Genomic DNA, 16,633 nt, shown 5'->3' with positions numbered 1-16,633 from the left:
TTTGCCAATCATGCTTTTCTTGAGACTGGGTATTTGGGCGGACAAGGCATGGTTGAAGATGCACTTGTAGTCCGGTCTTTCTGAACTTGTCAGTAAGTTGTTTGCATACAAACCTCTGTTTTTACCACACCTTCCCAGGATATCATTCTGACTATTATATCCTTGTAAATAGAAGACACTCGTTCTTCAATGAGTTTGTACTACAGAGCTAACAAGAAATGAATGTTTTGACAGAATGCACCTACTGATGTGTAAGCTTGACAAGATAAAGTGCTGATACAGGTATGCGTGCCCTCAAAACAGCCTTGCATATCGGTAGTGCATTGCCCCGGCTAGTGCTATTTTTGTGATTAGAAAAATTATAAAAATCTGAAAAACTATACAAATAACTCTGTTGAACTTAGATGTTATTGTCACTGAAGCGATGCCAAAAATAGGAGAGACAAATAAATAAAGGGAAATTGAGTCATTTAGGCAAGAATTAAAACAAAAAGGTTTCAACACAAAATTTATTCATACAGATCAAAAGCTTGTATAGCTTCAAAAAATGTAAATACAGTAGACTCCCGATTATCCGGGGTAATGACTGGCAGGGGGTCCACAGATAACCGAAAAACTCTGTTAAAGCAAAGTTAATAAAAAAACCTAAAATTTGTTTTAACTCTATTATCTGGAGAAACACTGTAACAAACTCCCCTCGAAGTAACGCCTTAATTCATTCCAGTTAAACGGAGCGCTAATCAAAATAGCGTTAGTCAAATACGTTTTTTCATTATGAGAGTATTTAATAAAAATAATTTGTTTTCCAATCAGCAAAGTGTGCTTGCTGACTACCATTTTAATCAACATTACTCCCATTAAGAATTATTATACAGTATTAATATACTTTCATCTAAATACATTAGTAGTACATTTAAATACATTATAAACAACATTTTGAGGTTAAACCACCTAAAATTAAATTTAATAATTCACGTTCTGCATTGTTTACATGATAAGGCTTGGCCTCTTGGGCATGACATTTCTATGTAGGCATTACCAACATTTCTGAGTTACAAAATACATAATAATGTTTTAGATATAGGAGATATATTTCAGTTGTAATAAGATTTAAAAAAGCATAAACGTAACATTTTCTATTATTAAAAAGATTATTGAACCTGTTCATGTAATTCCTGACACTGTTGTTTACTAGATGCATTTCTGCCATGATTTGCAACTAGCGCATCCTAGTGTAGTGGGTCACTCTTCAGTAATAAATTTAACAACGCCCAACTACAAAAGAAAAGCTTTATTTTCACCACTTTTTCACAGCTCCTTCCAATTCACCGTTACAAGCCTCTCTCTCCCTCCAAAGACAAAGTTACATATCCTTCCGCAGTCAATATTTGCAATTACTTCAACCAAACATACACTTAAAAGTAACATGAGCTTAACAGCAAATAGATACCGTCAAGCGGGGTGACTATGGTCACTTTTAATGGTTTTTTCATACCAGATTTGTTATATGTAATTATATATTTCATTAAAAATTTGTACAACAAAGTACATGATTCTGGCTTTCAAAATACTATTAGCATGAATTTTTTTGAGCCTATATATTTAACTAAAAAAATAATACATTGTGACCATAGTCACCTCACCGATTGGGGTCACTATGGTCACAACACAAAACCAATGCAAAACATTCTGAAAATGGTGAATTTTTAAAGGGGTGAACATGGTCACACAAAATAATGAATACATAGGAATACACAAGAGTGAAATATATAAAATAGTCCTAAATAGGGCATCATATCTACGGTACCCATAGTTATGTTACATGCAGTTCCATAATTGTTCATTTTGCCAACCAATTTGTAAATTCTCCAACAACGTCACTAAAAAACATACGTTCGGTTGAACAGTTTAACCAACATTAAAGCTATCAAACGTTACATGAAACATTAACCTGCCTCTTCTCTCTTCAACTGATGCAGGAAGAATTCTGATTACCTGTGCTTTGTCAATGACAAAAACATCTGGCTTGTCTGACCAAATAAAGAAACCCCCTCGAGATTTTTTAAGAAAAGTCCTAAGTCTGTAGATTCTGTTACTAATGTCTGCCATATTGTCAAAATAGTTGTTAACATCTTCAGGACTTCACTGAGAACGATTGGGGTTGATGTTTGAGACCATGCGGGAACATATTTTTTCACTGTTGCGTTTTATGAACGACCGAGCCCACTCTACTCCTGGGGTACACCCATCAGAAAACCTTGTGATTGTTTTACCCTGCCTTTTTAAGTTTGATCGCACGAGCAAACGTAACTCAAATGAGGTTATTGGGAAGCCCCATTCAGCAAGCTGGGTGGTGTAAGAACACAACAAAGATTCTTCAGCTTCCGTAAATATTGTCTGTCCCCATGGTCTCTTCATGTCCATGTTCTTGCATCTTTTCCTCAACGCTTCCATTTTTACTTTGTATCTTTCGGAAGCTGTCATGCTCATTCCCTTTCTAACAGCAGTAATTGCTGAATCCATTTGTTCTGGGCTGTAATCCATGTAGGATCGCGACCCAGGGGATCGTTGATAGGTTCTCACCATGAAGATCACCTGCAAATAAATATAAAAAGAACACAGTGATAAGTATCTGTATTCTTGTTTTTATACATTTAAGGCCTAATTGCTAGTTAATTCTGAATAGGTTACCTATCGTAGACATTAATATTTTAAAAAATATGCATGTTTCATAGGTTATAATGAAAATTAACAAATGACCATAGTAACCCCAAATTATTTATGTATTTACACTATTTATTAGAAATATTAATGGCATACAGCAATTTTAAAATAAATGCTTACATGTTTACTTACCTAAAATCCTGAAATCTTGGTGCAGGTTACACAAGTACTCCTTTTGCTATACCACATGACACTGATCAGCTGTGTTAAACAGTTTAGCCAACATTTATTTTGAGGTAAATTTGCTGGTACAAAAAATTTAACAAAAAAAATATATATATTGGCGAAGTTTAAGTTAACATTCTCCTGTTATATTTCAATATGTTCATATATTCTGTAAAAAATATAGTTATTGCTAGTAGTGTAATTTATTGTAGGATAGGAGCAATCTTAAAATATATCTTTGCTTTGACCATAGTCACCCCCGTGACCGTAGTCACCCCGCTTGACGGTACAAGATTTTAAACCACAAATTCATTTACTTTACCATTATTTAATAGGTTACAATAACCTGTGGCAACCTATAAAGAAATAGTTCCGGCACAATATGGCGGCAGCCTACAGCAATTTTCTCCCAAATAAAGTGAAACGTCACTTGGCCAATCACAGCTAACTAAGCTACACCACAACATTTTTAAACACCTCTTGGCGCCAGCTGGGCGGCCCTTCCTTACTCATACTTCCCAAAACCCGGCTTAACCTTAAATTTAATAATCACCTCTGCCAGGAACAAAAGGAGTTACAGAAAAAACATCTAAGGAATGCAAAGACAAATATTACAACCAACACAACACAAGAATAAATATTTTATATTATCAAAACCCCCACGTTAAAAGAATCAATGTTAAGGGTAGGTCAGGGCCTAACCTCCTTACAACCCCCCAAGTTAAATGGAGTTTGAGTAAACAAAATTTAACTTTTGCCTGAGGTATGTGCAAGCCGGCAACCAATTCTCCCTTATTTACTTCCTTGTGGCTTTTACACCAATTACTTCACAAAACACGATAGCCATTTAGAAGTATTTAGTTTTACTTAGTTACTCTCTCTGGCATAGTTAATAATAAGAGTCACAGAATCCCAGTAGACAAAATTATAGACTTGTAATTAACAAACAAAACAAAAGAATATCCTTAGCACAAAACTGCTTGCACACAATCATCAATAAAATAAAACCACATTGGCTGTTACCAACAACCCCATTATGAGAGTCCCAAAATGTCTCAAGAGATTTCCTGCTTAAAGCCAACATGTTATGCAAGTTATTCCGTTACATCACTAACCACACGAGAAACATCAAACTAAACTTACTCACAATATAACATGAAACAACTCTCGAAACCCCAATAAACTTGAAAATGGCGCCACACGATTGTATTTATGTTTCACTAATGTACGGCTTTAACAAATATTGGTTGAAGCTACCTCGAACACCCCCGCCACCAGTCAAGTGTCCAATCTCCCAGACATTTTTTCCTACTTCCCTAGTGATCCTGAACGGCCCTTCATATAGCAGTCCCAGTTTTTTCGTCTCTTTTAACATAAAATCACTTCTCCCACCAACTCTGAGCAGTACCAAATCCCCTACCTTGAAGTTAATGCTTATAACTCTCTGTTGTAATCCTCTCCTCAATGCTGCATGCTTAAGTTTCAGTTTAACTTCCTCAATACTGTCACTAGTCTGATCCTCCTCCCCACCCGGAAACTTAAATTTTAGGGCTAGACTGTCCCTCTGAATTTTACCACTGGTAAGTATCTGCGGTGAAAAACCAGTACTGCTGTGAATGTTTTCATTAAAAAACCTATTTAATAATGGCACAGCTTCAGCCCACTTGCTGTGCTGCTCATGGCAATAGGTGCGTAGCAATCTCCCTATTTCCCTCATAACACGCTCAATCGGATTCCCCTGTGGATGCCTGACAGAGCTATAGATCACATCAACACCCTTCCAGGCTAACTCCCAGCGCCAAACATCCGCTGTGAACTGGCTACCGTGGTCACTCAGTATTCTTTTAGGCACACCCATTCTTTCAAAATAATGATTGAATAATTTGTCAACACATGCCGCTGCCGTGGCTTTCTTTAAAGGATAGCAAAGCACAAACTTGGTGAAAACATTTAATACCGCGAAAATGTACTGGACACCTCCCCTTGACTTGGGCAGTGGGCCATATAGGTCCACAGCTAAAAGATTCTCCGATCCTGATGGAACAATCGGTTCCCATTTACCTTCCCAATTACGATTCGGGTATTTTGCCTTTTGGCAAATGTCGCAACTACTGATTATTTTCCTAATTGTCTTTTCCATGTTAGACCAATAGTAGCTGTTACTTGCTAACCAAAATACCTTTTTGTTCCCAAAATGTCCAGTGGATCGGTGAAGATGCCATACTAATCGGTTGACCAATATCTTAGGTATACATAGTCTCCATTTTCCCGAAGCATCCTTCCTATAGAGTACTTTCCCCGTTTTACAGTACCACAAAAGCGAGCTTCTGGATTTGTGGTTGGTTGACATCTTTATTTTCATCTTCTAATACCCCTATGATCACGCCCCAGACTTCATCTTCCCTTTGGCCCTCCCCTAATTTGGTGAACTTCCTAAATAGTTCATCATCCTTTCCCACATTAATAATGGCCATAAGGAGTCCTGCTCGGGGTTTCTCCTCCATAACTAACTCCCCTTGCTCTATTATCATCCTACTTAGTAAATCTGCATCCACATTCTCCTTGCCCGAGATATAAACAATCTCCAAGTCATACTGCAGAGCTAGGCACTACCTAGTCAGACGGCTCCCCATCAGTTTGCATGATTGTAAGAAAGCTAGTGAATGATGATCGGACTGCACTATGATTTTACTGCCTAACATTAGATTTCTCAATTTCTCGAGGCTCCACACTACTGCCAAACATTCCTGTTCCGTAACAGTATAGGACCTTTCAGCTGCATTCAAACTCCTACTTAGCATGGCTATCAGGTGTTCTTCCCCCTCCTCCCCTAGCTGGAAGCACTTTGCACCCAGTCCATAGCTGGAGGCATCTGTACTGATGTAGAATTCCTTGGTGAAATCAGGGTGCCGGATTACACAACTGTCCATGAAAAGGGTTTTTGCCCTGTGGAAACTACTCTCACATAGGTCATTCCAATCCCAGACGCCACCCTTCCTAAGTAAATTCAACATAGGTGCCACCACATCCGAGAACCGTTCAACAAATCTTCAGTAAAAATTACACAATCCCAAAAATCCTCGCAGTTCTTTGACAGTTTTGGGTCGCGTAAATTCTTTAATTAACCTCACCTTTTCCGGGTCCGGTCTTATCCCCTCTGCACTCAACCTAAAACCTAGAAAAATCACCTTGTTCCTTAGAAACATTGCTTTGGATACGTTCAAGGTTAAATTCACCTCCCTTAGTCGGTACAACAACTGTTCAAGAATTTCCAAGTGCTCGCCAAACGTTTCTGTTGCAATTAGCACATCATCCACATAGGTTCGAACTCTGGATTCTAATTCAGGACCTAAAGAAGCATCCACCGCCCTACAGAGCTCCCCTACACTATTAGGCAAACCAAAAGGCAGTACCTTAAATTGGTATACACGCCCCTTTTAAAGAAAAGCTGTGTATTTTCTATCGTTGACATGCAGTGGCACCTGCCAGTACCCCTTTACAAAATCAGTCATGCTGATGTATCTACATCCATTGAACGCAGTGAACAATTGGCTGGGCTCCACTGGACTCTGCCTATCGGGAATAATTCTGCCTTTTAATGCCCTTGAATCTACACATAGCCTCACCCTCCCATCTTTCTTTCTAGCACACACCAAGGGGTTTACAAAAGGACTGTTCCCTCTCTTGATTATGCCGCTAGCTTCCATCTGCCTAATTTGGTTCTCAACCTCATCCTTACACGCCCAAGGGATCGGGTAGCTCCTACCTCTGAATGGCGTGTCGTCTTTCATGGGTATTCTGGCCACATACTTGGTGGTCAGCCCAGGTTCTCCCCGAAAAACATCTTTAAATTCAAGCAACAGTCCCCTCAACTGCATCCTTTCCTCCTCACTTCTTACCTCACATCGCTCTAACATATGCTTTACCTCCTCCTCCCAAGGTGTAGCAGTGACCCTTTGAATTTGTTGTGGGTCCTTTTCTAACATTTCTCTTAGTTCTTCCTCCAATTTACCCTCCTTCTAATCCTCCACACACTGTACCCTCAACACCCCAGGACTCCGGTCCAACCAGTTGTCACTCCTCACCATAGCATAAGGGTCTCCTTTAATGAAAATCCTAGACTGAACAAAATCAACAACTATGTTGTGACTATGCATGAAATCAATGCCAAGTATCACCTCCTTGGTTAATGTGGGTATAACCAGACAATTCGCACGGTAGGTTTCTCTCCCTAACTGAAAATCCAAAAATATTTGCTTGTTTACCTTTCTGCTTTTACCCCTGGTGGCCCCAATTACCGTCAGCTGAGGTACGGGCAATATGGGATACGTGAATCCCTGCTTGTTTAGGTCTGCTAGGAACTGTTCAGAAATCCCACTGACTTCCAATCCCGAATCAAAAAGGACTGCCACCTCCTGGTCCCCTATCTTACACATTAGTTCAGGCACACATACTTGATTTGGTTTCTGGGCTCCTTCAGACAATAAAAATTCTTTATCATCAGTGAAGATTGCATCAGCCATGTGAATAGGCCTACACCCACCTACCAGCCCTTCAACAGATTCGATCGCCCTAGCCTGACTGCCTAGGCTTGACGATCCACTTCGTTTCCCGATTGGGCATTAGAACGGTGGTCGCCGCTGCCTCCTCTCTCATCTATCTTACCTTCTTTCTCTCCCCTCTCTCCCTGTCCTGCACCTGCTTTTCTATCATCCCCATCTGCTGGTCCACTACCGTTTTTCCCGTATCTCAAGCCACCTTGCCCCCTCCGATTACCAAATCCTCCTCCCTTCCATGGCATGGTCTCCCAGTGGCTGTTATTGGAGTCCTGGTTACTGCTACTGGTCTTTTCCTGAAAACACCCACCTTGGCTCTGATACCCCCCACTTGCTTTGCCATGGCAAAAATTATTGACCCCCAGACTCTGTGGTTGCCCAGAAGCTACTCGTGGCTCTCTCCAAGCATTGATACGGTCTAACTCTTTAAGCACCTTGCGCAACTGCTCAACAGTGGATATATCCCTTCCACCAGTGCCTCTTGTACATGTTCAGGTGTTTGAGAATACACGAGAGTAACTATCTCCTCTTCACTGAACGCCGTATCGCAATACCTACTACGCTCAACTACATTGCTAAGATGAGCCTCTAGCTGCCCTGCCACACATCTCCCCTGATACAGATTCGCTCGGTCTATCCCTTACACCCTTTTTCCCCAGTATTCACTTGTAAATTCTTTTTCGAATTCTCGGAGCGTGGTAATGCGGTTTTCACTCAGCCTCAACCAATTCTCACCTGTCCCCACAATGGATCTCTTTGCAACAAAAAGTTTTTCTTCTTCCGAGCACCCATAAACTGCGAAAAATTCATGTAGTTTGCTAAGATGCTTCTTTGGGTGTACCCTATCCTGCCCCGAAAATTTAGGGATGTCTCGGTCCTGATATGGCTGCGTGAGACGCCTATTTCGACAAATACTGTTTCCACTGTACCCCCCAGCGCTAAGTTCCCCCTCTATCGTAGCTAACTTTTGACTGAGGTTCCCTATCTCGGTTTCGTTTCCGTCTATCTTTTGGTTCATCTCATTACGAGTTTGTGCAATGGCTTCTTCCTGTAACCTACTTTCGCTCGATAGTTTTGCTTTAGCCATCTCTAGCTCTTGATTAACGAGCAAAAATTCCCCTCAGCTGCTGGCCATCACATCCCTAGAGGATGTCAGCTGATGTTCTATTTTTTTGACATCAAGTTGGTGAGTGTTTACTTCCTCCTCCACTTTGGCTATTTGCTCCCTAATGGCAACCTGTTCTGCACTATGCTGGAAACTTGGTTTTCCGCTTCTGCTAAACGTCCAGCATACCGCTCTTCCAAAACCTCCTGCCTCGAGCGAAACTCTGCAAAATCCCCCCTGATCTCTGCTTTGAAACTTTCCAACTTTTGATTGTGTACCGCAAACATTTCTTTGATTAGTGACGCTAGATCCTGGTTACTCTCCCCTGCTGGCGGAGGTGCTGTGAATATGCCCCCGACAGATTGTTCCTCCCCTTGATATACTGTTAGTTTCCCCTTGCTGATCGAGCACCCCAACACTTACTAGTGGCAGGTCCTCCAAAAGTGCGTCTGTTGCACTACTGGCTAGTGCCCCGGTTGAACGCGTATTTACTGGCGCCATGTTCAAAGACAATGATATTATTTTACTCATACACCAGTTCATCTAAATAGACAAAAACGAAAAAAAACTTTTTCCCTTCCACTAAACCAAACAGGATCTCGCACGTGTACAGCTAATCAATGATTACAGTTGCAACTTACACCACTGCACCTTATTCTGTTTTGCACGTTTTTATGTTTTTTTTTTTTTACAATAACTCTACATAACAAAAGTGCACTACTACTTCACACAAAGAAAATATATAATACCGTCAATAGGCTACTAACACAAACCGATGGGTCGAAATACTCTGCTGATACTGTGTGTGATGATATATCTCCGACCTTAATTGCCGGGTTCCCTGGTGACAGCTGCGAATGCCGCCCTGTCGTCCATGGAGTGTCCTAGGCTGTTGTCCTCTGCCGAGCTGTACCACGCTATCGCCTCCGCCGCTGTAGCCATGCTGACTTCACATGTACAATCACACTTCCTCCCCGTGATTACACCGCGAGTGACTATTTACACAGCACTCGTTATTCTGCCCTTTGCAGACCTCCAGTCACTCTCCCAAGGTGATTACACCGCCCCTGTTTCCGCTGCATTTGCCACGCCGACCTTTTAACAACTCCTTTTGTTCCTCTTTTTCTCACTCAACACTGTCCATTGTTTACCCATCGGGTCCCTGTTCGGGCGCCAAATATATGTAGTGGGTCCCTCTTCAGTAATAAATTTAACAATGCCCAACTACAAAAGAAAAGCTTTATTTTAACCACCTTTTCACAGCTCCTTCCAATTCACCGTTACAAGCCTCTCTCTCCCTCCAAAGACAAAGTTACATATCCTTCCGCGGTCAATATTTGCAATTACTTCAACCAAACATACACTTCAAAGTAACATGAGCTTAACAACAAATAGATACAAGATTTTAAACCACAAATTCATTTACTTTACCATTATTTAATAGGTTACAATAACCTCTGGCAACCTATAAAGAAATAGTTCCGGCACAATATGGCGGCAGCCTACAGCGATTTTCTCCCAAATAAAGTGAAACGTCACTTGGCCAATCACAGCTAACTAAGTTACACCACAACATTTTTAAACACCTCTTGGCGCCAGCTGGAAGGCCCTTCCTTACTCATACTTCCCAAAACCCGGCTTAACCTTAAATTTATAAATCACCTCTGCCAGAAGTCACCAACGGAACAAAAGGAGTTACAGAAAAAACATCTAAGGAATGCAAATACAAATATTACAACACCAAACACAACACAAGAATAAATATTTTTTATATTTCAAAATCCCCACGTTAAAAGAATCAATGTTAAGGGTAGGTCAGGGCCTAACCTCCTTTCACTAGGAGGTGCACGGTAAACTAGCCCAGAAAGCAGAGTTACTGCGGAATATAAACATTGGCTGAAATTCGAGTGTCATCGGAAATGTTATATACAATGAAGGAAGCGAATAGCTTTTGAGGAAAGAGCAAATTATTATTTGATAAATCGTTACATTATTATTTTGTTGCATTACTAATTAAATGCATTAGATTTAATGTTACACAAGTGTCGTTGCCATTGTGCACGCATGGAGATAAAAAATTAAAAAAAAAAAAAAAAAAAAAAAAACAGAAAATATTTATGGAAGTGAAATATGCCATGGTTAACCAGCAAACCGGATAATCCGCACCCGGATAATCAAGAGTTTCCTGTGTACCATTTTCTTATTAGCAATATTGTCTAACATTAAAATTAAGCTATATTTATAATTCATAAAGTTCCTTATAATGTTTGGTATACCGACAGTAAATGCTCTTGCAGCAAAATCCCCACGAAAGTATCTTTACAGAAAATTAAATCAAACACTACACTGAATTTAGGAAATTGTGCGAATGTCGTCTACCGCGGTGGTACCATTTCTTAAAAATTGATTAAGTTCTTTTAAAAGTTTATATACCCATATTTCGTTTTTCCTCCGACGCAGTCATTTCAGTTTATTTGTGGCATAGTCCATTCATCTATACAGCCCTCTACAGGCTGGTAAAGGATTGAAAATCCTTCTTTCCAAGGCCCCTAGCAACTTAGGACATTGTTTAAATTCCAACTACAGTTCACAAAAGGTTGGGTGTTGATTTCCTGCACCGTTTTTACAATTCTTAGGCAAAAATATGCACACTATAAGCCTAGTGCAAAATATGTTTACAGGCTGTGCGGCCAGTGTAACCTTCCCTGTGATGCAACACACAGCTGAGCGCTGTCAGGACTGTCCAACAACTCCGTGCGCACCCGCGTGAGAAACAAGTTACTTCTCATCAAAGAAATTCACTGACTGATTTCCCTTTTGCTCACTGCTTAGGCTTCCAGGGATTCTCAGTCTGTTTCCTCGGCACTGAAAAACACTCTAAAAAAACTGACCGATTAATAATGGTGGGAACGTTCTGGGCCTCACACCCAATCCAGTCACTGCTAATAACTTACAGTTTGTTTCGGCATTTCAAACGATGCTCGTCCTCATCAGTCACAGTAGGCCGGGTTCTCATTGTCGTCTTCCCAGGCTGCAGAAGTCCATCAGCTGCAAAGTCTGCTCACCATCATGGTCATTCAAAAGCAACTGAGTACTGAAATATATGAAAAATGGTAAATATAAATTAAGCAAAATAACCGAATACTAATTTTAACCAGACAAAAAAATACATAGACATTTGTGGTGCATAATGACACACTGAATATGCTTTTATGAACGATTTTATAATTTTAATTGTTACTGTTCAGTTACTGGCTGCAGTGTTGGGTGTTATTTAGAACTCTTGAATCGACAGAGTGGTTAGTGTTGTTTCTTAATTAGGAAAAGGCATGGTTGGCACTAATGGACCTTGGAAGTTGGGAACACCAGAGATTTTGCATTCTTCATTGTGGTTATGGATCAGATGCTAGGGGTGTTCAAAGCTTCGAAAAAGTCTAAATTGAATCAAAGCTTGCTGACTTTGATTCAAAGTTAACACTAAGAATTTTCTTCGTAGGAATCATCAATAACATCTTATAGGGTTGTGGCTTCATTGAACACTGGCATGCAGATGATTAATGTAACTTTTATCACTTTATTTATTACAGTAAAATAGAGTTCAGAAATATATATTTTATTAGTAACAATCTTATGTTCACAATGATTGAAGTTTTGCCAACGTAATATGATTTATGAATAAAAATTAACAGAAGGATTTGTTTACATCCCACACCCATAAAAGCAGTGCAATGATTACTTATATTGTTATATTACCTATCAAAAGATAATATTTGTTATTGTTTATAACCATTTTAACAAATTTACATTTTAAGAATTTCTTAAAACAGCAGTTGGCGATCTTGGTAGCATCAAAATGTTATTATGCGTAAACGTTAATTTCAGTTTCAGCTATAAACAGTTTTGGGGTAGTTACAAATGATTATGTGCATTGTTGATGTTAAAATGTTAACATTTTTGTGGTCTTAAAATGATATTTATGTATTGTTTCTGAAAGTGGTGGATTTTTCTCTCTAGTTTGTGCAGGGTGTCTACCAAATCTAGTAAATGAAATTCCCTGATTTTTCCAGGTTTTCCAGGTCTAAAACTGAATTTTTCCAGGTTTTCTTTAACACAATTACGACATTCCACGAAACTGAAAAAACTGCATAACAATACATTTACGGGTTTCAAAGTATTTCAACTTAATTAAATTAGTAAAAAAATTACCTTCTTCCAGACGTGGCCAAACTGACTCAATTGATGGCAAATAAAACATGCTGCTACAAATATTTCACACAATTACTATTGCAAAAAAATTAGTAAAAGGAAGCTCCCGTCAATTTCGCAGTGACTCAACTTTTGCGTCTATTGCACTTGCTTCAGAACGAGCCAAATCCAACACTCGAGCTTTCTTAAACTGCAATGCCTTGATCTCCTCTTCAACTCTTCTTTTTCTGCCTTCTTCTTGTCTGCAGCTTCCTTTTCTTTTTGTTTTGTTTGCAGGGCTTCCTTATGCCTACAACTAGCATTTCTTACATACTGTAACATGGACTTGGTGATATCAACATGCTCTACACCTCCAGAACGTTGAACAAAGTCGTACACTTGTCTTTGTGCAATCAGCGTTTCTACCTGCAAGTTTTCAGTCAGCAGATTATAATTCACTGAAAATCCTCTTTCCAATGATGCATTTTCATGGAAAAGTACCAACATCATCCTCACAAACTTTAGAAGGCCTGTTTTAGCAGCTACTGTATGTGCCTTAAGAATGAGCATCCACAGTGCTTCAGAATCTTGCGAGGAACATACCAACTGACATGATCACTCAATGTTATCAGCTTCTTGTCCTGATAGCCACCTGTTTCGAAGACAACATTATAGACTATACTTCACATTCACAAGCTGTTTCTTCACACCCGTATTTAAAGCCACAGACGGACATAAGCAGGAAATTCCCTTGGTATGTTTGTACTTCAGGGGAATTTTGTCTTGAAGTTTTTTTACCATAAACTTTGGACAAGTCCTAACATTATTTTTCAGTAACAAGACAGACTTCTCTGGTACTTTCACTTTCTTGATGGCATGGCGTACTGCATAACCCAACTTGATATTGTTAGCAGTCAATAGATTTTCCTGGTTATTTACATCCAATCGAGATACATTGCGTTTGTCCCTAAAGCTCTTCAGTACCTCTGGTTTCACAAACTTTCCTGCCAAAGTTAATAAAATGTCTACCAGTGAATCATAGAGAAAAAGTGCCACGGGTGCTTCACTTTGGAACATTGTAAGAAACAATTCCAGCTCTGATGCTAAAGAGTGGAAGAATTTTACTTCTAGAAGACTATCTTCAAGAGCACTTTTCACTACATTGAAAGAGACAGATGAAATAGAAACTTCACTAACAAATTTCTTTGGGTGGGGTAATGTTTTCATGGCACGCTCAGCAACTGCAGTATTTTCTAACCATCTGATTGCACAAAATTTCTTGGGAAAAAGCTCTGATCCAGTTATTCTAATGTAATCTGCCCTCCATGCAGGTACATGCTTAAAAAAAAATTACTGTGCCTCAAAAAACTAACAACGTCCCATTGTGTAGCAGAAATTCCAGTTTTGAAAGCACCATGGACCGTATGAAGCCCACAGCCACCAATTTCTAGCAGTTATGGCGAATCTTCACCAAAAGTGTCTGTGATACGTATTTTCAAAGCTAACAAAAATGCCCAGTTTACGATGGGAGCATCCATAGATACTTAAAATTAAATGCACCTGTCCGTATAATCCGAACGTGGGAAGCATATGCCACAGCACGTCACGTCAGCAGGATAACAGACCAGCTTGAACCAGTTTGTATCACGTGATTTGACGCCACTTCCGAATCCGAAAATGGACGTGGGAACTGTTCATTATTTGCCATTCAAAAATAAAAATGGGAGGGGATACACTTGATGCTACGTTAATGCAACCTGATCAATAAACAAAAAAACTGCCAACTACAACCTACCAAACAAAAATTCCCTGATTTTTCCCTGATTATTCCCTGATTACAATATTCCCTGATTTTTCCAGGTTTTCCAGGTTTTCCAGTGTCAGTAGCCACCCTGTTTGTGTCTCTGCACGATGAAAAATTGTACTAAACCCCCAAAAATGTGGTTTTTGGCATATTATATACGGATTGCTGTCGTAGATGTTAAAATTGGCAAGGTAACAATGTTACCAAATTTCTGTTTGCACTAACGAACAGTACAAACACAATATTTGGCTATTAGCATTTGTTTAACATGGAAACTCACGGGATTACATGAGTTTTATTTTTTTCCCCAATGTTTTGCAACTGATTGGTAAAATATCCATCCATACATTCCACAGTATTATGCTGATTATGTTCATGTGAATAGCCAGTTATAATGGATGTGGTGTCGGTTGCACGCAAGGGTGATCATGAGGAAGGTGATCCTATTCTCAGGACAAGCTAACAGTCTCAAATTATGTTATATAGTTATTCATTGACATGAGTAAAGAAAAAAATACTTGTGTCTGCAAAACTTGCAGAAAGACACCCTCGTGTGAGTTATGTTTATTGTTCAAAAATTTAATATTAATATATTCTATTTTAATTAGGTACCAATTTACTCTGACAAAATGTTGTGAATATTATCTGTTCTAACTTATTCACCCCCCCCCCCCCCCCTTCCTTTTCTAGTAAATTTGTAAAACTTATTTCAAAATGATTCTTTAATATTTTACTTTAATGGTACTAAAATTAGTAAGAAATAGCTGATATGCTAGAGATGACTCCAGAAGTAGGTTTAAATCTAAATCTACACTATAATTAATCAGCACCTTTCAGTTACAAACTCTTGTGGTTTGAATTGTTGTAAATATTGTTAAAACTTAATACAAAATAGTCTAGTTACATACATTTTTACTGAACTAGTGTGTTTCTAATATAGAGATGATTGTTTCAAAACATTTTTTAAAGTACAGATATTAGACTGTAAAAAATTACAATTATTCTGTTGAAAAGTTATAATTGGAATTCGAACTTTGTAATGTAGAAGATTCAGAATTTGACTTTTACCTAGAAAAGTGAACTTGTTTCACCCCTATCAGATGTCAAGATAACTGGCAAAAAAAACTATTACTGATTGTGTTCAAAATAAATTGGGTGCTACCATTGTGATAATTAAAATTATAGTTATAGTCACTTTGAAATTTATCAAATTGATTTTCTTCAGTTACTCAAGTTACTCTTTTATTTCTAGTTAAGTCTTCCATAACTAATAACGTGAAGAAGTTTTTTTGTTGCTAGATTTGGATTGTTGTTTTGAAAAAAACTGAAACATTTGCAATGTACTGACAAATTTACATAACATTTTAAAGTTATAATATTTTTTCCATTATGGTGTTTATAGGCAGTAGTGAACAGATGTGCGTGGAACCAGGCAGTCCTGAAGATCAGAAGGATGCAGAACTATCAATTCGCTTGGATAACCACGAACTAACACCACAGACTGGTAACTCGTTCCAGTCATCCGAGTCTGAAACATTAAAGTTGAGTTTGCAAATGAGACACAAATAAGAAAAAAACCTAATAACATACGATAATTTGTTTTGTTGTGATTATGAGTGATACTGTGATTCAAGTGTGGGTGAAAAGTTTTTACAATGTAATTGGCTTCTGCTGTTGGGAGACCAATCTTGTGTTCTTTATATTCTGTAACTTTCAAGGGAAGGGGTGTTATTAAAGTAGCTATGAGACTTTGCACTGGTGAATGGCCATTCTCATATTCATCATGTTTAGCAAATATTTCAGGCACAAAAGTGATCTTAAAGGATATGAAACTACACTCTGTTGAATGATCATTTGAATGTTGCAATATTTTTGCTGATTACTAGACCTGAAAATATCATGGGTTACAGAGATCAAAATTCTTGAGTAAAATTGGAAATCTTGAGTAAAAAGACTTTTGTAGAAGATACATACATACCACAAAATAGGCCATATCAATTACTTATTAACATTTAAAACTGAATTAATTCTGCTTATATTCTATTTAACAACAAAGTAATTTCTAACTTTGTAAATAAAAGCAGGTGGATATTG

At 38.6% G+C, this 16,633-nt stretch overlaps 1 protein-coding gene across 8 annotated transcripts in view; it reads left to right on the top strand.

Moving 5' to 3' along the window:
* LOC134527180 (uncharacterized) overlaps positions 1-16,376 on the top strand; it is an 81,889-nt gene extending 65,513 nt beyond the window's left edge. For all 8 annotated transcript variants that reach the window (XM_063359593.1, XM_063359591.1, XM_063359595.1 and 5 more), the window contains one exon: positions 15,942-16,376. In XM_063359593.1, coding sequence (XP_063215663.1) covers positions 15,942-16,108 — 167 coding nt within the window. In that variant the 3' untranslated portion in view covers positions 16,109-16,376. The remainder of the gene's footprint in view (positions 1-15,941) is intronic.
* The last annotated feature ends 257 nt before the right edge of the window (positions 16,377-16,633 follow it).

The sequence above is a fragment of the Bacillus rossius genome, chromosome 1 (assembly GCF_032445375.1).
Source record: "Bacillus rossius redtenbacheri isolate Brsri chromosome 1, Brsri_v3, whole genome shotgun sequence".
Taxonomy (NCBI): Eukaryota; Metazoa; Arthropoda; class Insecta; order Phasmatodea; family Bacillidae; genus Bacillus; species Bacillus rossius.
Note: the sequence above shows the minus strand (reverse complement) of the source record. Positions and strands in the feature narration are given on the sequence as shown.